This window comes from Gobio gobio (genome assembly GCF_949357685.1).
Source record: "Gobio gobio genome assembly, chromosome: 6".
In the NCBI taxonomy this organism is placed as follows: domain Eukaryota; kingdom Metazoa; phylum Chordata; class Actinopteri; order Cypriniformes; family Gobionidae; genus Gobio; species Gobio gobio.
The window spans coordinates 48,145,414-48,165,222 of NC_137102.1; the positions used below are offsets into that span (position 1 = coordinate 48,145,414).

Below are 19,809 nucleotides of genomic sequence, written 5' to 3' on the forward strand. Positions count from 1 at the left end.
TTTGTTGTTGAACTAAATATGCAGTTTTTTTTTGTTTTACACATGAACCTACTTTAGCATAGGTTTATATGCACAGATAAACACGTGTAGATTATTTAATTACAAGTTATTTGTGTATTTTTTCATATGCATATTATTGTTCCCTATTTAAGTTTGTAAATTGATATTGTTAAAAAAAGGTACGTCTAACATAGGCAGCTGTGAAATTTGCCTAACTGATTCTAGAGACAATTTTATGCAAACACGTTTTAACATATACTTTATGCGTGTGTGTTGTTTATCGGTTTGTCTTCTGCAGCTTTTCTTTAATAGAAATTACATTAAAATGTAATTTGTTAAACGAACATAATTCACATATAAGTTTTATATTTGTATACATAAATACGTTGACAATAATAATAATAATAAAAAAAACGTAACAACATAATGGTCACTTTTTTTCAAAAGCATTTTTGCCTTGGGGACTTTTAATTTGCAATTCGGTGTTTCCGATTTCCACACATGAATCGCTGACTTCACCACCAAGGCGGCCAACATGGCACCAGGAAAGAAAAAAACATCTAATGTTACTCTACCATCAAGATTTCAAAAAACACTTTCCTCCATATGGCAGGACAAACATATGGTGTTGTTCAAAGCAGAGTACACGTTCTTGGTCACGACCGTCCTTTGGTTCCTGGAGATTGTGATTAACATAATGGTGATCCAAAGAGTTGCATGTAAGTTAAGTGCACTAGAAATCAATCACAGACATGAACCTTGAATAATTATAATAGTCAGTAATTCATTAATGGAACTACAGACTAAGTAAACAGCATCATTCTATTCTGCTTGATCTTTATGTATTAAAATAGGATAATGTACTTGTGCACGCTGTTCATGCAATTGTTAATTCATTGATTTCTTATTGACTAAACGGTTACATCTATGTTACACTATAAACTGTATTAAATGTCTTTCTCTGTCGCTACTCAACGCCGGAAGGGAGCACGTGCAGAGACTTACTGCTCGTGTCACTGTCAGTCACGCGCACCATGAAGCCAAAATGACAACATGACACTGAAACGCACTATGCAAAGTAATGCCATTGCCCCATCCTGAATCCTCGGTTTAATGGTGTAAATGTTGTGTGTGTAGATACAGAGATTGACTGGAAGGCGTACATGGACGAGGTGGAGGGCGTTATTAACGGCACATATGACTACACACAGCTGAAGGGCGACACGGGGCCGCTGGTGTGAGTGTCAACATCAATATATAGTTGCAACACACAAACACACACACACACACACACACACACACACACACACACACACACACACACACACACACACACACACACACACACACACACACACACACACACACACACACACACACACACACACACACACACACACACACACACACAAACACACAAAAGAGAAAGAAAATATATTACATTCTCTATCAACAACATGAAGTGTATTAAATATTACATTAAATCAGGGTTTCCCGGAATGGGGTTTTTGAGTTTAATGAAAAGTAATTAGTCAAATCATAATGTTAGACTAAAATAATTAATTTTAAGATAAAATAGAAATAAAAATAAAACATTTACTAAAAAAGGTTAAAAGAAAATTACCTGCATGTCATGTGACCATTAACTGAGAATCAGAGAACCGTGAACTTAATATTATTTATTATTATTATTGACCTAACTTATGAGCTTAAAATATAAGGGCTTATGTCAAGTAAATATATTAGGGCAAAGGGGTTCAGCTTACAAAAAAGTTGGGGAATACCTGCATTGCATGTAAATATGAAACAATGTCAATTTGTACATTTTAATATGTTTGAATGACACTCTTTTTTTTAAAGAGTGGTAAAAAAAAAACTAGAATCAATGAATTATGAATTATTTACTGCCAATAACAAGTAATCAATAGAAAAGTAACTGTAATCTGATCATGAGTATTTTAAAATGTTAAAAAGTACTTAAAGGGTTAGTTCACCCAAAAATTAACATTAGCTCATGATTTACTCACCCTCAAGTCATCCTAGGTGTATATGACATTCTTTTTTCAGACGAATAAAATAGTTATATATATATATATATATATATATATTAGTCAAATTGTGTACGGTTTTCTGCCAGAAGTTAGCTTTTTTTAGTCTATAAAGTTTTAAATATGGATATTTTTCTTACACAAACGCATCGATCCGCTTCAGAAGGCCTTTATTAACCCCCCGGAGCCGTGTGGAGCAGTTATATGATGGATAGATGCACTTTTATGGACTTAAAAAATGACCCAACAGTCACTGCCTTAATAAAGCTTGGACTTGGACTTTTTAAATATTAATCTGATTGTATTTGTCTGAAAGAAGAATGTCATATACACTTAGGATGGCTTGAGGGTGAGTAAATCATGGGCTAATTTTCATTTTTGGGTAAACTATCCCTTTAATTTGTTGAATCTGATTACGGTACATAATCCAGATTACAGGTAATAATCAGTTCATATCCAACACTGTATTCCACAAATTCTGCATATTTCACAATTGTTTAGAATGGCATTAATGAGGCTGAAATACACTACATAACTTTTAAAATCGGAACAGATTTTAAAACACTTGGTATTATACACTTTTTGTGAAAAAAGTGAATTTAGAAAAACTGGGCATCATACACTAAATGACTGAGGACCAAACTTTCAAGTCGTTCTGAACACAACAAACTCATGCAGAAACATGGAGGTTCTTCTCTCTGCAGAGCTGTGGGTGGAGCATGAAGTCCAGCTCTCACTCTAGATGTAATTAATGGGTGGAGCCAGAAGGATCCACAGAGGTCAAGCTCAACCCAACCTAAAATCAGGGCAAAAGTCACAGTGTATTCCAGCCTTTAGATGTCCAGTAATCTACTTGTTCTTGTACACCTTTGAGAATGACATATCAAATGGAAACCTGGCCACTGATCATTTGTTGGATTGTATATATTTGTGTTTCAGGTATCCAGCTGGTTTTGTGTACATCTTCTCAGCGCTGTATTATCTTACTGATCATGGACAGAATATTCGCTTGGGTCAGTACATGTTCGCTGTGTTCTACCTCATCACTCTCCTTCTCGTGTTCCGCATTTACCATCGCACCAAAAAGGTAAGAACCCCATATTACAAATGAATGTAATTTACCATTATGCATAATGGTGTTTTTTTTTTTTTTTACCCAAGTATAGCCAGGATATTTTCACAGAGAATTTGAAGTGTACTGTTCAGATGTTTTGGTCTGTAAGATTACTGGTTTGAAAGAAATAATAGTTTTATTCATCAATGATACATTCAGTTGCTCAAAAGTGACAGAAATGTTATCAAATAATAAAACAAAAATAATCAAATTTACCACAAACATATTAAGCAACACAACTGTTTTCAACAGTGTTAATAATAAGAAATGTTTGAGCAGCAAATCATCATATTAGAATGATTTCTGAAGGATCACGTGACTGAAGCCTGGAGTAATGATGCTGAAAATTCAGCTTTCCATCACAGGAATAAATTACATTGTAAAGTATATTAAAATAGAAAAGTTATTTGAAACTGTAATAATGTTTCACTGTATTTTTGATCAAATAAATGCAGCCTGGGTGAGCATATGTGAGCAGACTTTTGAATGGTAGTGTATAAATTATGCAATACAGTGTACATTCTATGATCTGTATATCCAACGCCATAACTAAACAACTTCTGCAAGACTTAAACCTCTGAATTCAAGCATAAGCAACTACTCATTACTACTTAAAATGATAAAAACCTTACTAATATGTCAATACATTGCTGCTTTCTAGTTTATTATGGTTTTTAGATATTTACACAAGATTGTTTCCATTTGACCATTTATCCATCTCTAGGTTCCTCCATATGTGTTCTTCTTCATCTGCTGTGCTTCGTATCGGATTCACTCCATCTTCATCCTGCGTCTCTTTAACGATCCGGTGGCCATGATGCTGTTATTTGGAGCCATCAATCTCTTCCTGGACGGCCACTGGACTCTAGGATGTGCCCTTTACAGGCAAGTAGAAACAACATTTTCATTCTACATAGAGTGCTGGGAGAGAGAGCGATTTAGGATGGATCTTCTCTCCCAAAAGAAAGAACCGATTCTGAACTGCCTGAAACAAGTCAGTAATTCCAGTCTTACTTCAGAGGAAGACACAGACCCGATTGTCACATATTCCACAATAAACTGATATTAACAAATCCATAAACAAGTTGCGAAAAATATAACATTTTGTTTTACCTATAGCCGTCGTCTCCCTTCCTTGTAACGTTACTTGATTGTGATGCATTACATCCTTGCCAAAAAGTTAAATCCATGTTATTTCCTCTCTTGTTATTCCAAGCTTCCTTAATTCACTCATAATTTCAGCTTTAAAAGTCCACTGTCACGGTGATGGACAACAAATGCGTCTTTGCAGATTTGCATTTCGACTCTAGTTAACTTGCATAATAACTTTGACTGTTTGCCTTTTTGAACTATGATAACGATTGCTCGTTCGGCATGGCCGCTGACGTCAGCATTATTTATTTGCTATAATCTCTGTGAGCCGAGTCTATTCACCAAAACTTTAAGATTAAACAAGACGGTTCATTCATATTATTATTAAAGTCAGTCACTGCGGAAGCTCTGGTTGCCATAGAAACATGACACGCGCTTGAGACTGCACATGCGCGTTAGCTGGAGCAACCTGAAATATGAGTTTTTTTTATTTGAGCGTCATAGAAAACATTTGTGTTTTGATTTTGTTTGCTGATATGAAATATTTTATTTAAATATAAGTTCAAATCAAACTTCAACAGTGCGTCACACGTAATACACTTGACAGCACTTACTCTTTCTCATGTTTGTCCAAAATATGCATGAAGGATGCCCAGACAGAAGAGGTGCCTGTGGGTTTAACTTCTTTTTATTTGTTGTTTTTTAGCTTTCACTCATGAAGGTATCCATTATTACCGTGCGCTTGCAATGGCTGAGAGAGAGAGAGAGCGAGTGCGAGCGAGTGCGAGCGAGCGAGAGAGAGAGAGAAAGAGAGAGACCGAGTGAGCAAGAGAGAGTGCGAGCGAGCAAGAGAGCGAGATCGCTAGTGTTTTTTCTTTTTCTTTTTTTAAACCTTATTTCCCGGCTCACACTTTTCTTATCCTAATTTTACAAATTGCAAGTTACAAAAAACACGCAAGCATTGCTGACTGACTCTGATCACGGACAGGTGTTCTCCGAGTCCAGATCGACTCAGGTATTACACACCAAATGTTAAACAGACCCGGGACCCGAAGTAATAGATTGGGTAGAATGGGTCCTCTAGCTGGAGGTTGCAGCCTTTAGCCTCCTTGTTAGAGCGTCCGACTCATGCCGGTGGACCCGGGTTTGAGTCCCGCTTAGAGCGGGCAGTTCGAACAGGAGGGGTTACATTGAGAAGATTCTGTTTTCTTTCTGATGAGGACTCAGGGGCCCAGATTGATACGCTAAAACCGACACCATTGTTACTGTTCATATCACTCTGTATACTAGTGCTGAGGAAGTCTCCGGAGCCTAAATTCAGGTATGAAACTGGGAGTTTTGTTTCCCACATGTGCTGTAATCACAACAGACTGGACCATCTGACCAATCAGAGCAGAGTAGGCTCTCGGAAAGGAGGGATTTAGAGAGACCGATCCTTTATCAAACTGTTTCAATCACTGTGAGAAAAGAGGTGATGCTACAATGAACATTTTTTTTTTTACCTTGGGTGTATACCTTGCATGTAAACGATTGTAGGAGATGTCCAAAACAAAATGAGGAACTTTTAAAATGGCATAATTGCACTTAATTAACTTCTGTATATTGCCTGATCAAAACTACATAACATAAGAATAATTATTGTTGTTTGATATATGACTAGTCGTTTCAGTTGTGTGCGCATTTAAAGTAGGGCTGTGCAATTAATCGAATTTCGATTTCGATTTCGATTTTGCCTCCCAACGATCACCAAAATAGTACAATCGAGAAAAAACGATTATTTTGCCATGTTCAGTTTTGCAAGAACATTCTTATTTTGTCTTGCGTTCTGAATGAAACGCGCACGCTCTCATCCGCCCCTCCCGAAGCCACAAACGTTCTCAGATCGTGAGTCTCGTGTGCATATCATCCGCTGGAATTTAAAAACTCGGCGCGAGTAAAGATGGCAGAAGGAGGGCAGTTACAGCAGCGTTTGGTGAGCAAAAAAGGCAAAACCAACTCCGTTGTCTGGAAACAGTTTGGCTTCGAGGAATCAGACGACGAGCAGAAACATGCTACGTGCAAGATTTGCTACATGGTAGTGGCTGCAACGCAAGGGAACCCCACGAATTTGTTTAACCACTTGAAAATTAAACAGATTGACCTATGACAATCTAATAAAGAAACAAAAACTGACGAGAGCAGGGGTGCCATGTAAACGTCCTTTTTTCCCCTCATATTTTTCAAATAATTCTCTCTTTGTAAACTTTGTTCAATGCATGCGAGGGCTGCCGTATGTTTGAATATGACCAGTCGTTTTCACTGTCATCACCCGGGTTTAGTGCCAGAAGACGCGAATGAGAAGCCGCGCGCGCTGTGAGGAAATCTCTGTGCGCTCATCCGAGAGCGCGCACACGTCTCTCAGCGCGCAAATATTGAGTTCTCTTTCAAGTCTTGCTCTTGAACAGACAAACTCACACAAAACGTATGTCAACATGTCCATCTTGATGAGTATTCTAGCAGACATAGTCTGTATATGCCTTAAGTGAACTTTATACAGTCGATAAAGACGACGCATATCCGATCCGGATTGAATAGCTTTTGTAAGTTTAATAGGATTCATCTTTAATTTATGCATTCAAATATGCAATGTTATTTTACATTTGATACATTTCTGTACCTGAAAACTAATGTTAGACGTACCTGAAAAGCATATCTAGCCGAACCATATTGTTGATCTTATTTATTTGTGGTTATCATTTTTACGTGAATACTTTTATACTTTGATTTGAATATATGTTATATTATTTATTTTAATAGTTCAAAAAGTACAACAAATGTTACAATTTCAATTGAATTGTTGAAAGGTGTATTTTTAATAAATACAACACATTCCCAAAGTCATGTGAAATAATCGTGTTACATAATCGTGATTTCAATATTGACCAAAATAATCGTGATTATGATTTTTTCCATAATCGAGCAGCCCTAATTTAAAGTAAATATTTCTCTGTGCTATGGACAGTTTAGCTGTGTCTGTGAAGATGAACGTTCTGCTCTTCGCTCCTGGTCTCCTCTTCCTCCTCTTGTGTGAGTTTGGTCTATGGAAAACTTTACCCAGGCTCACTCTCTGTGCTGTCATTCAGGTTAGACACACATAATTAAACACATTCACATATTTATTAAGTGATTCAAATGTCTTTTTGCTGTTTCACACACACTTTTCATGTACCACTCTGTTTTTCTCCCTTTTTAATAGCTGTTATTGGGACTGCCGTTCCTCTTAGTGAACCCTGTCGGGTATGTTAGCCGGGCCTTTGACCTGGGCAGGCAGTTTCTGTTTAAGTGGACGGTGAACTGGCGTTTTCTTCCCGAGGATGTGTTTTTGAATCGATACTTCCACCTAGTGCTGCTTCTGGCTCACATTACCACATTGCTTCTGTTCGCACTGAAGAGATGGAAGAGGTACAGAAATCAAGGTCACAATTTACATTAGCTGGCCCTTAAAGGGATATTTCACCCAAAATTCCGTAATCATTTACTCAACCTGAAGTTGTTGCAAACCTGTATGATTTTCTTTCTTCTGCTGAACACAAGATATTTTGAAGAATATGTCAGTAACCAAACCGTTGATGTACCCCATTGACTTCCATAGTATTTTTTCCCCATGATTTGTTGAACGAAAACATTATTAGAAGCTTCTGGTTTATGTGAACTGACTGCATCGTTTAAAAAATGTGTGTTCATTACAGGCCTGGGAACAGTGTTTGGTCTATTCTAAAAGATCCATCTGAGAGAAAAGAGACAGTACACAAGCTCAATGCTGATCATATCCTTTTTATGGGTGATTAAATCAAACATATGATTGATTTGTTTAAATTGTTTAAATATCCAAGTTATTCCTGAAACTTGCATTTATAATTATTGTTGATAAGATGAAAACAGATCCTTAACCCAGATCATACAGACAGTTCTGGTTCTGTTCACCTCTAACTTTATCGGCATGTGCTTCAGTAGATCTCTGCATTATCAATTTTATGTCTGGTACTTCCATACGCTCCCCTTCCTTCTGTGGAGTGGAGGAGTCAAGAAGCTTGCCCACCTTCTCAGGTACAGCACAGACATAGACTCCTCATATAACTTTTTAGTTGTTTGTTCTTGTTGTGTTTGTATATACACTGATGAGCCAAAACATTGTGACCAGTCCCAAGCGAATATCATTGATCATCTCCTAACAAGATTCAAGATTCAAGAGTTTTATTTGTCACATACACAGTTATATACACAATATACAACTGGCAGTGAAATGTAAACAGGTCCGCTCCATGGACAGTGCAAATAACAGTTACAAGAAATTAAATAGAAATAGAATAAAATTAGAATAAAAAGTATTAACATAAGTAGAATTATAAATAAATCAAGTTAAGATAAAAATAGGAAATAAGATAAAAATAAAAATATAAAAAATATGTGGATATGATAAGTGAGATAAACTGTAGACTTAAAAATAAGTGGTTAACATAAAATATATAATATGTATATATAAAGAAGTATAATGTGCAAGGTTTATTACAGGTTGTTACGCAGTAACAATAGGGACGTAAAGTGCAGTGCAATTGCAGTATGTGGATGTTAATGTTAAAAGACTGGATGTTTATGTGTGTGCGGGGGTGAAGTGAGTCACGTGACTGAGTTCAGGAGTCTGATGGCCTGGGGGAAGAAACTCCTCCTGAGTCTTTCAGTCTTTGCCATCAGGCTACGGAAGCGCTTACCAGATGGCAGCAGGGTGAAGTGAGAGTTTGCAGGGTGATTAATGTCTCTGATGATTTTAGTAGCTCTACCTCTGCAGCGTTTGGTGAAGATGTCCTGCAGAGACGGGAGAGCTGAGCCTGAGATGCGCTCGGATAAGCGCACCACTCTTTGCAGGGCTTTGCAGTCGTGACTGGTGCTGTTCCCGTACCACGCTGTGATGCACTGAGTCAGGACACTTTCTATCGCCCCTCGATAGAAAGTTTTCAGGATGGCTGGTGAAACCCTGAATTTCCTCAGCTGGCGCAGGTGGTACAGTCTTTGCCTGGCTTTTTTCACCTGTGTCTGGATGTGTGTAGTCCAGGTCAGATCCTCGGAGATGTTCACACCCAGGTATTTGAAGCTGCTCACTCTCTCTACCGGTGTCCCGCTGATCATGAGAGGGGAGTATGACCGATGCTGTCTCTTCCTGAAGTCCACAATCAGTTCTTTGGTCTTGTTAACATTCAGAGAGAGACAGTTGTCCTGGCACCATGATGTCAGTTGCTCCACTTCGTCCAAGTATGCCGTCTCATTGTTGTTGGAGATGAGACCCAGGACAACAGTATCATCAGCAAACTTGATGATAGAGGTGGAGCTGTGTGTGGACAAACAGTCATGGGTGTAGAGAGAGTAGAGCAGGGGACTCAGCACACAGCCCTGTGGAGCTCCAACACTCAGGGTGATGGAGGTGGAGGTGAACTGGCCTACTCTCACCGCCTGGGGTCTGCCAGTGAGGAAATCTTCAATCCAGAGGCAGAGAGAAGAATTCAGGCCTAGATCCAGGAGTTTGTGTGTTAGCTTAATGGGAACTATGGTGTTAAAGGCTGAGCTATAGTCAATAAATAGCAGCCTGACATAGTTCCCACTTTTGCTGTCGATGTGAGTGAGGCAGGAGTGAAGGACGTGAGAAATGGCATCTTCAGTCGATCTATTGGGACGATAGGCAAACTGAAGAGGGTCCAAAGTGTCAGGAATGGAGGAGCAAATGTTGTTTTTAATGAGTCTCTCAAAGACCTTCATGGCTAAAGATGTGAGAGCCACTGGACGATAGTCATTTAGGCAAGAGGGTTTACTGATCTTAGGTACAGGGATGATGGAGGATCGTTTGAAGGAGGTGGGGACAACAGATGTAGCAAGGGACTCGTTGAATATGGATGTAAAGAGCCCTGCGAGCTGATCAGCACAGGACCGCAGAACACGACCTGAAATACCATCCGGCCCAGCAGCTTTCCTGACATCCACACGTTTGAGTGCCCTCCGAACCTCGTCCTCCGAGACAGAGATCACGTGACCGTTGCTGCTCTGAGGGACTCTCTCTGACGCGTCACTCGCCGGAGTCGCGCTGCCGCGATTACCATCAAAGCGAGCGTAGAAAGAGTTTAACTCGTTCACCAGTAACGGATCAGCTCTCACCTCTGCAGAGGATTTAGTTCCAAAAGCACAGATGGTTCTCAGTCCCTGCCACATCCGCCGGGAGTCGTTGAGTTGGAAATGAGATTCCACTCGGTCTTTATAGCGGAGTTTTGCGGCTTTAACGGCGCGCCGGAGGGCGTAACATGAAGCTTTGTACTCCCTCATATCCCCCGTTAGGAGACCGGCATTGTAAGCGGTGGTGCGCGAGTTTACTGCAGTGCGAATTGAACTGTCCACCCACGGTTTCTGATTAGGGAAGGACGTTATAGTTATTGTTTGTGTGGCTTGCTCTGTCAGTGTGTTAATAAAGCAGAGCGCCACTTCTGTGAACTCGCTGACGTCTTCAGAACTCGCGCGGAACATGTCCCAGTCGACGTCATCAAGAGCTGCCTGTAGCGTGATCTCTGAATGGGATGACCAGCGTTTGACTTCCCTCCTCACCGGGGGCTCTTGAACGAGCCTTTGTTTATATTCCGGTGTGAGGAAAATGGCGGCATGGTCCGATTTGCCAAAAGCTGGCTGTGAACGAGCTTTGTAGGCGTTCTTAAACGGAGAGTAGCAATGATCCAGTGTGTTTGCTCCTCGTGTGGGACAGGAGACATGCTGGTGAAAGTTTGGCAATACTTTCTTTAGGTTTGCTTTGTTAAAATCACCCGCGACGATGAAAGCAGCGTCGGGGTGTTTGTTTATGAAGCCGCTGGTCACATCATGGAGGGCAGATAAAGCCAGCCCCGTGTCTGCTTGTGGTGGAATATAAACGGCAGTGGAGATGACCGAGGAAAACTCCCTCGGTAGGTAGAAAGGCCGGCACATGATAGTTAAATGTTCCAAGTGAGGCGAGCAGGATCGCGAAAGAATGGAGATGTTCCTAGGATCGCACCATTTCTTGTTTATCATGAAACACACTCCACCGCCTTTAGATTTCCCGGCCTCGGCTGTTCTGTCCATCCGAAAAACAGAGAAGTTCTCGGACGGCGTCACGGCTGTATCCGGGACCGCTGGCGTGAGCCATGTTTCGGACAGACAATAGATGTTGCAGTCTCTCATGTCCCGTTGAAAACTTATCCTGGCTCTAAGATCGTCCATCTTATTCTCCAAGGATTGGACATTTGCGAGCAAAATGCTCGGGAGAGGAGGACTGAATGCTCTTTTTCTCAGTCTGTTGCGGATCCCAGCGCGTTTCCCGCGGTGTTTTTTGAATCTTCGCCGTCGACTCGAGTGGCCATTGTTCAACTCGGCGTCCCGGCGAATCTCAGATGGAAGATTGGAGAAAGTGTCCTGAAACAGGTCAGTGTAGCGGTAACCAATTTCCAGAAGTGTTTTGCTGTCGTAACAGATCAAAGCAGATGATCCGTTGGAAAAAATAGAGAGTAAAAGAGAGTAGAATAATAAATAAAAGCAAAGTCTTAGCGGAGCGACCTGAACGGCGACCGAGCACGGCGGCGCCATCTTTGTCGCCGCCGTGCTCCACATATTAAAGGGGCCACATATTAAAGGGGTCATGAATTGAGAAATCAACTTTCCCTTGAGCTTTTGATATATAAAAGGTCATGGTTATATAAGAATATCCTGTAAGTTTCAGAGCTGAAAACTTCCTTGTTAGTCAAAGAAAAGCTTTTATTGACACCAGGCCCAGCGAACGCTCGATCTCAGAAAATGCCAGGCCTACTGACATGACATAGGCCTACATAGAGCTAAACCACATCGAATGTTTAAGAAATGAACATACCGCATAAGCTTCGTTCGGATTCCAATATTATGAATGCATGGATGAACTTTATATTTAATGAATATCCAGCTCACGTGGGGAAGACAGATTTGTTTGTAAACAAGAGACTGGATTTGCAGACAGGATGAGATGCATGAATGAATGAAGCAACACACTAATGTGAGTAAAAAAGGTTTTTTATTTGTGATAGTATTGCATTGTTACAGATTGTTTGATATCTATTGATTATTCGTGTCTAACTGAACATGACTTAGCACGCTGTCACAGGCTGAAGAATCCTTTATTTATGGTGTTGTTGGTTCATTGCGATTCGGGATCAGGCTCTGGCATGTATGGACCAGGGCTCGCAAAGCCCAATGTCCGGGGCTATGTGTTTTTCAGACGGGCTACCAAAACATAAGCCCGGCCTGCCGATGGGCTATCTTAAATAGTAAACTGTCTTGACTTGCAGGGCGCGCGTGCGTTTGTACGGTTCGCGCTTATATTCATCGATCGTGCGGGCCAAGTAATAAAAAAGTAACATTCCAATCAATCGCGGGTGGATGAGAGATAAATCATTGTGTTTGTTTGATAAAGACATTTTGCTAGCCCTGGCTGTGGGCGATTCATGCCGGTTGAGGTTTCCCCACATGCTTTCACTGACAGGGGAGCAGAAGCTCATTAAATATGCAAATCTTATCCAATCCTAGCCGTGGGCGTTTACTTTAAGTCATCAGTGCGGCACACCCATTAAAACCAAGCATTTCTTGAGAGAGCCTCAAAACCAGGGCAGAAAATAGCCTATTATTTATTCATTATGATATTTTTAAATGTAAAAACCACGCAAACGTCATAAGTTGACCTCAGACAACAGTATAAAAAAATTAAAAAAGCCAGTTCATGACCCCCTTAAAGTCTGGGTAGATTAGATGGGAAGCAGACACTCAGTTCCCTAATACCACAGGACACCTTCATGGGTCTTGTAGAGTCCATGTCTTGACCGGTCGGTGCTTTTTTTTTGGCAGCATATGGAGGACCAAGAGCAAATTAGTGATAATGGTCATAATGTTTTGGGTCATCAGTGTACATGTATGTGTATATATATATATAAGTAGAAAAAGTTGAGCCCTGATTTGGTATCCCAAATTAAAAATGAACAACAAATTTTACAGCATTAATTAATCTAGGTTAATATGTATTTGTAAATATACTATTATTCAGTGTTTGTTTATCTCAATGAATGTTCATTTATTCAACCCAATATGTTAAAGATGCATTAATATATGTAGAAATTAGCATTTTTTTGACCATATTTGATATTGTTAGTTCATCATCCCTGTATGTTTCACTCTTTTAGGGTATTGATTCTGGGTCTGATAGAGCTGTCCTGGAACACATATCCGTCCACCAACTACAGCTCTCTATCACTGCATGTCTGCCATCTCATCATCCTGCTCTGTTTGTGGCTCAACCCAACCCCAGCTCTTCCGTCTCAGAGGTCAGAGAACAAGGCTAAGCGCAACTGAACCCGGGCCTGACCGGGGCACTCGCTGTGTGGAATGATCCCTGGCCTCCAGCTCCTGCTTCTGGTCCAGCACCTGTCTACATGCTCCTGTACCAGAGTGACAAACAAGGGTAGCCAGGGACCTGTGCCCTGGGTATGATGCTCAAATGGTATCAAGGGGTTTTGGTAATGGAGGTAGTGTAAAGTTAATATATGGGGGTACAGACTACAGAGAGTTTACAATGCTTCTCAGGATTCTTAAAGGACTAATGTAATGCTTAGTCTGGGATGTTGGAGCGGGACATGTGAATGTTGTGTGGATCTTAATTTGAAGGACATTTGTAGAAAAATATTCATTATTATACAGCATATCAACACGGTTGACCTTTGAGACCTTGAGGATCTTGAGGATCTATAGGACAAGGGCCTATAGATGTTATATACATAAATATAACAAAATGTCTGCATTTCAACTGTGACATAAGTTAATTCATAATTACATTTTGATTCAAAGCTATTCAGGGATTTGTTTCCATTTAAAGGGATAGTTCACGCCAAAAATTCAATGTTATTTCCTCACCCTCATGCCATTCCAAAACCAATGTATTTCTTTCTTCTGTGGGGAAAAAAAAACTTTGGGCCCATTGGTTTACATTTGAATGAACAAAAAACCCCTCAAAATATCCTATTTTGTGTTCTACTGAAGAAAGAAAGTCATAAAGGTTTGGAACCACATGAGGGTGAGTAAATTATGACAGAAGTTTCATGTTTGGTGTTCTATCCCTTTAACTGTTTTCCAACATTGCAGAGTTGTGACTAAGCTCAACAGGTTCACATCCACTAGTTACACGTATAGGGCACAAAGGAACAGCATAGATCTGCTTTTCCATTTCTTTTTAGTTTAAGGCAACCATAAACCTCCAGTAGTGCCTGTGTTTGTTTACTGTCTGGGTCTTTTTCATTTTTGTGTTTTTTTTTTCTTTTTTTTTTCTAGAGTGAACAATTAGATGGAGTGATGAAATGCTTCACATTTAGGGTGTGATTAAAAAAATTCTGTGATGAAGAGTGAATGGGTGTTCTTATGAACATCTGTTTGCAGTTGTTTTCCTTTTTGCATGATATGCGTTTACTTAATCCAAAGTGTAACTAATCACAATGCAACTGTTGTCCATGATATTCAATTTCCAAGGTTAATGACAGGCTCACAGTTACAAAAGTCTGGGCAAAACCAGGTTGAAGGTACAGTGAAGGAAAAAAGCTCTTACTGTTCTTAAATCCTGAAGAAGCATAATTTGGAATCATACAGAGCATTTTATTGTATAGATTTGTAAGTGATAGAAAATAAAAAATCATTATTTCATAACATTCATGTGTCTCTAATCTACTACCATAGTTATCATCCATTTTTTTGCACATTAAAAAATATAGCCCCATGCTTTGCACATTGTTTATGTGGTGTTACCTGAACTGCCTTTAAAGGAACAAACTAAATGCCTAAATCCAAGATATCTCAAGACTAAAAGCAAGCAGTCAAAAAAAAAAATATCCTAAGAAAAATGTAATTATCAATGTTTCTAACTTCAAAACTGTAATACTGAGAGAATCAGTCATTGCAAGAAAAAGGTGGTTTGATATTGTCCAGTTAAGTTGAAAACCTGACCAAAAAAAAAAAAGATTAATTAAATTCAAGCACCACTGTTCAAAATTTGGGGTCAGTAAGATTTTTTTGTTTTTGAAAGAAGTCAATCCGCCAATACTGCATTTATTTGATCAAAAATACAGTGAAATATTATTATAACCATTTTCTGTTTTTAATATATTTTAAAATGTGTTTTATTCCTGTGATGAAAGCTGGATTTTCAGCATCATTACTCCAGTCTTCAGTGTCACATGATCTTACAGAAATCATTCTAATATGCTGATTTAGAAACATTTCATCTTATCAATATTGAAAACAGTTATGCTGCTTAATATTTGTGTGGAAACTGTGATGCATTTTTTTTTCAGGATTGATGAGTTGAAAGCAAATGAACAGCATTGATTTGAAATGGAAACGTTTTGTAACATTGTAAACGTCTTTACCACCACTTTTGATAAATGTAATGCATCCTTACTGAATAAAAGTAAAATTCATTAAAAAAATTCTTACTGGCTCCAAACTTTTGAATGGTAGTGTAAATTAAGGCAAGAATGTGTCATTTTAGCCTATTTATTTTGGTGACTAGTTTTATGAAGCATCCAATACTAGTCATTTTGCTATTGCTAGCATAAAGTGCTGTCAGACCTGCAGTTGATAACGGAACTACATTCTACTGCATAATTAAACCGAAGCCCAAAGATTAAGGCAAAGCGTGTACAGTATTGTGGTCTGGGCATGTGAGAAACTGAAACCCAACTCACAATTCAGCGTTATCTCCATTCCTTTCTGAAGGACATCTTTGATTAATTCTATTCTGCTATAAAGTTGAATTGTGGGTCCAGCCAACAGGATTCATTTCCTGGGTTAAATTCAATTAAAGACCCAAGAACTTCATCTTTGAGGTCAGCTCTTCACATGTTATTGGGGTTGTAGCAGAGCACGTTCAGTTTAATATTTTCGTCCCAGTGACGCAACAGCAGAAAAAGCTGCCTGGCCGCTGCCCTCAACCCTATCAGGTCGACGCCCTCTGGCAGCGATTGACACTTCAGCCAGAAATCTGCCTTGGCGGCCACCAGTTCCCACTCCACAAAGAACCCAGCGCAGCGGTGCTCCAGCCAGGCTAGAGCTACCGCTGTGGCCCAACTGGAGTTTTCTACATCCATCTGCTCCAGTTTCTCTCCATGAGGCTCTGCAGGATCCAACGGAGGACCTTCACACGTGTCAGCCTCAGAGCCCCGCCCACTATCAACCTGTGGGACTCCACCCATCAATTTCGGAGAACCCTCCTCCAAAGGGTTGGACCATGACTCTCGCATGTGTCTCGCTGAAGCGGTGGCAGGCGGTGAGGTACAATGGAAAGGAGGGCTCAGACTGCTGCGGTGGCTCAGGTATGGGGACGCTCTTTTCAGGCGGTCCAGAGGGATCTGGATGCACTCGGAGTACGATTCGGACAGCAGAAACGCACCTGACGCCAACTGAAGGCGCACCTGTGGGGACACGAAAAGTAAAGTGGGTGACACTGGCTTTACGTTGTGAGTAGTTCTGTAAATCTGTATGCAGTGCTGGCAAGTTTGGACCTGGGTGTGCACTTTGATACCAAACTCTCATTTGAAAGCCACGTTTCTAGCCTCTGTAAAACTGCATTCTACCATCCTAAAAATATATCTAAATTACAGCAAATGCAAAATGCTGAACAGTTAGTTCATGCTTTCATGACCTCAAGGCTAGATTATTGTAATGCTCTACTGGGTGGTTGCCCTGCTCGCTTAATAAACAAACTCCAGCTGGTCCAAAACGCAGCAGCTCGAGTTCTTACTAGAACCAGGAAGTATGACCATATTAGCCCGGTTCTGTCAACACTGCACTGGCTTCCTATTAAACATCGTATACATTTTAAAATCTTGCTAATTACTCCCAGTACTTGAGCGAGTTCTTAATGCATTATACTCCATCACGTCTATTGCGATCCCAAAATTTGGTCCAGTTGATAATCAACTGCAGGCGGTCGATCCTTTTCCTATTTAGCACCTAAACTCTGGAACAGCTCTGGTACAGCCGAATCAAAATCTGTTGCAAATTTTCCTCTTTAAAGCTACACTGTGTAACTTTTTTAGTTTATTCTTAGCTAAAAACACTTAGTTCTTTCAAAAATATATGTGCTCATTAATGTATATTTACTTCTTTCAAGTAATAAAGTATTCTCGTAAGTTTATAATATGCCATTGAAAATACATACGGGTGAGGGGTTCAACTGCCGGTCGCCATGTTGCCCCTCCATCTTGAAAGTACATTAGCCAAAGAGGGACATACCCGTAAATTCAAGCTTCGCCTTTCGCGTTTTAACACTCGATGGCACCGTGTCGAATGTGGACGAGGTCGAACTGGAAGCCATGTTAATCTTGGACTAAATCGGCCACCGTAGGAGTTAAAACGAAATCGGAATTGAGAAGAACAGAAACTAATATTCACTGGTTGGTCATATACCTTTTCACCGCTAGATGGGGGAAAATATCACACAGTGTAGCTTTAACACTGTGAAGTTGCTTTGAAAAAAGCACTGAAAAAATAAAGGTGACTTGACTTAAAATATTTATGATTTAATTCATTATTAACTGCAGTTCTTTCATGAAGCCCAGTTTGGGAAACTTTGGCATATTGTAGGCTTTAATGCATTTCATGATGTTGATAAAGAATGGAATATATTTTCTTTCTCCTTTTGTCCATATCAAAATGGAACACAATAATCCCATTCAAATCTTTTATAAACGAGTTAGGTCAAAAGTAATCGAAAAGTAGTCCGATTAGATTGCCTAAAATCAGTAATCTAATAGATTATGTTACTAACTACAAATTTAATTTGTAATCTGTAATGAATAACAATTTGCAAGTAATCTACCCAGCACAGACAGTATGCAATTACACCAACCAATGGCAAGTAGTCAGGCGTGTCTCTCTCTGTGTGTCTGCCAGTCTCTGCAGAGAGACCGTGAGGTTTAAGAGGAGCTTGTTTTCCATTATTGCCCTTTAGTCTTCCCAGATTGAACCTGGAGAACACAACGAAATTCAGTGTAATTAGCATAATAAAAGTATAAATCATTACAAATTGTGATACTTATGCAGGTCAGTGCTGACTTGGAGCCGAAGAAGCTCTCCACAGAGCGATGAGAGCGAGACGACACCGCTGATGGACTGACGCTCCCTCCTGTGCCTGAAAGACACCTTCATCATTACTCCCACAATTCACCATTGAGGTGTTGGATCATTTTTAAGGTATAATCAATATTATAGGTGCGGCCACACTTACTGTTGTTCAGTGAAAACTTTTCCTACTCAAATTCCACGGCATTGACCAACAGAAAACTGAACTCATGCTTAAAGGTGCAGTGTGTGATTTTAGCAGCATCTAGTGGTAAGGTTGTGAATTGCACCCCCCGACACTTACCCCTCCCTTTCGGAGCACATAGAGAAGCTATGGGGGCCGACACACACATAAATGCTACACACTGAACCTTTAATGCATTGCTATACTATAGAAATTGGACCTTTTTTGTCTGTGAAATTTCACCAAAAATTCTGTTAATGTGACCGCACCTTAAAGGGATAGTTCACCCAAAAATGAAAATTAGCCCATAATTTACTCACCTTCAAGTCATCCTAGGTGTATATGACGAATAAAATCTGAGTTATTTTACAAAAGTCCAGGCTAATCCAAGCATTAGAATTTGATTCATAGTTGCTCTGTTTTTGAAGTCCATAAAAAGTGCATCTGTCTGTCAAATAACATGCTCCACGCGGCTCCGGGGTGTTAATAAAGGCCTTCTGAAGCGAATCGACGCGTTTGTGTAAGAAAAATATTCATATTTAACATTCACTTTATCAAGTAAACTTTCGGCCCACCGCCTTCCGTGGAAAAGTGTTGAATGTTGAAAGTGAAGGCGAAAGGCCGAAAGTTTACTTGATAAAGGTTTAAATATGGATATTTTTCTTACACAAACGCATCGATTCACTTCAGAAGGCCTTTATTAACACCCCAGAGCCGCGTGGAGCAGTTATATGATGGGTAGATGCACTTTTTATGGACTTCAAAAACAGAGCAACTATGAATCCAATTCTAATGCTTGGATTAGCCTGAACTTTTGTAATATAACTCCGATTTTATTCGTCTGAAAGAAGAATGTCATATACACCTAGGATGACTTGAGGGTGAGTAAATTATGGGCTAATTTTAATTTTTGGGTGAACTATCCCTTTAATGCATTATTTCTTTCTCCTATACTCACTGCTATCCCAGGATGTCATGCTACAAGGGGATGCAGGTGTGTCCTCTCTGTCTGGGTCCAAGAAAACAGAATAGAAATTCAGAGTTGCATTGAACAGAACACATTGTTTTATATAAATATATATATAAATTGCTTGAATTTAATGGATCTGAAATGAAAAAAATCACGAACCAATAGAATAATCAAACTTTTATTAAGTTACATAACAAAACCTAAAAAAAAAATAACAATAAATATAAATAAT

The 19,809-nt window shown here is 39.7% G+C and overlaps 2 protein-coding genes across 5 annotated transcripts in view; one reads left to right on the forward strand and one right to left on the reverse strand.

Annotated features, from left to right (window-relative positions):
• Positions 1 to 493: 493 nt before the first annotated feature.
• On the forward strand, positions 494 to 15,005 carry alg3 (ALG3 alpha-1,3- mannosyltransferase). The gene is made up of 9 exons (XM_079819848.1): positions 494 to 719; positions 1,138 to 1,237; positions 2,988 to 3,135; positions 3,887 to 4,047; positions 7,256 to 7,376; positions 7,490 to 7,695; positions 7,983 to 8,058; positions 8,195 to 8,340; positions 13,500 to 15,005. Exons 1-9 carry the CDS (start codon positions 536 to 538, stop codon positions 13,666 to 13,668), a joined length of 1,311 nt encoding a protein of 436 aa, XP_079675974.1. The 5' UTR covers positions 494 to 535; the 3' UTR covers positions 13,669 to 15,005.
• The window catches only part of vwa5b2 (von Willebrand factor A domain containing 5B2), a 56,584-nt gene continuing 51,411 nt past the window's right edge, over positions 14,637 to 19,809 (reverse strand). For 2 of the 4 annotated variants that reach the window (XM_079819847.1, XM_079819846.1), the window contains 4 exons: positions 19,566 to 19,616; positions 18,418 to 18,493; positions 18,212 to 18,329; positions 14,643 to 16,772 (listed from right to left, as the gene is read on the reverse strand). In XM_079819847.1, the coding sequence (XP_079675973.1) occupies positions 16,197 to 16,772; positions 18,212 to 18,329; positions 18,418 to 18,493; positions 19,566 to 19,616 (821 nt within the window). In that variant the 3' untranslated portion in view covers positions 14,643 to 16,196. Of the gene's footprint in view, positions 16,773 to 18,211; positions 18,330 to 18,417; positions 18,494 to 19,565; positions 19,617 to 19,809 lie in introns of those variants that run through there. The other 2 variants (XM_079819845.1, XR_013816750.1) reach the window with 2 other exon arrangements.

Excerpts from the sequence above, each read along its gene's own strand:
- alg3 (XM_079819848.1), top strand. The coding sequence starts at position 536 with ATGGCACCAGGAAAGAAAAAAACATCTAATGTTACTCTACCATCAAGA. Across the intron at positions 7,696-7,982 it reads GCACTGAAGAGATGGAAGAG|GCCTGGGAACAGTGTTTGGT; the intron begins GTACAGAAATCA and ends TGTTCATTACAG. Across the intron at positions 8,059-8,194 it reads TACACAAGCTCAATGCTGAT|CAGACAGTTCTGGTTCTGTT; the intron begins CATATCCTTTTT and ends ACCCAGATCATA.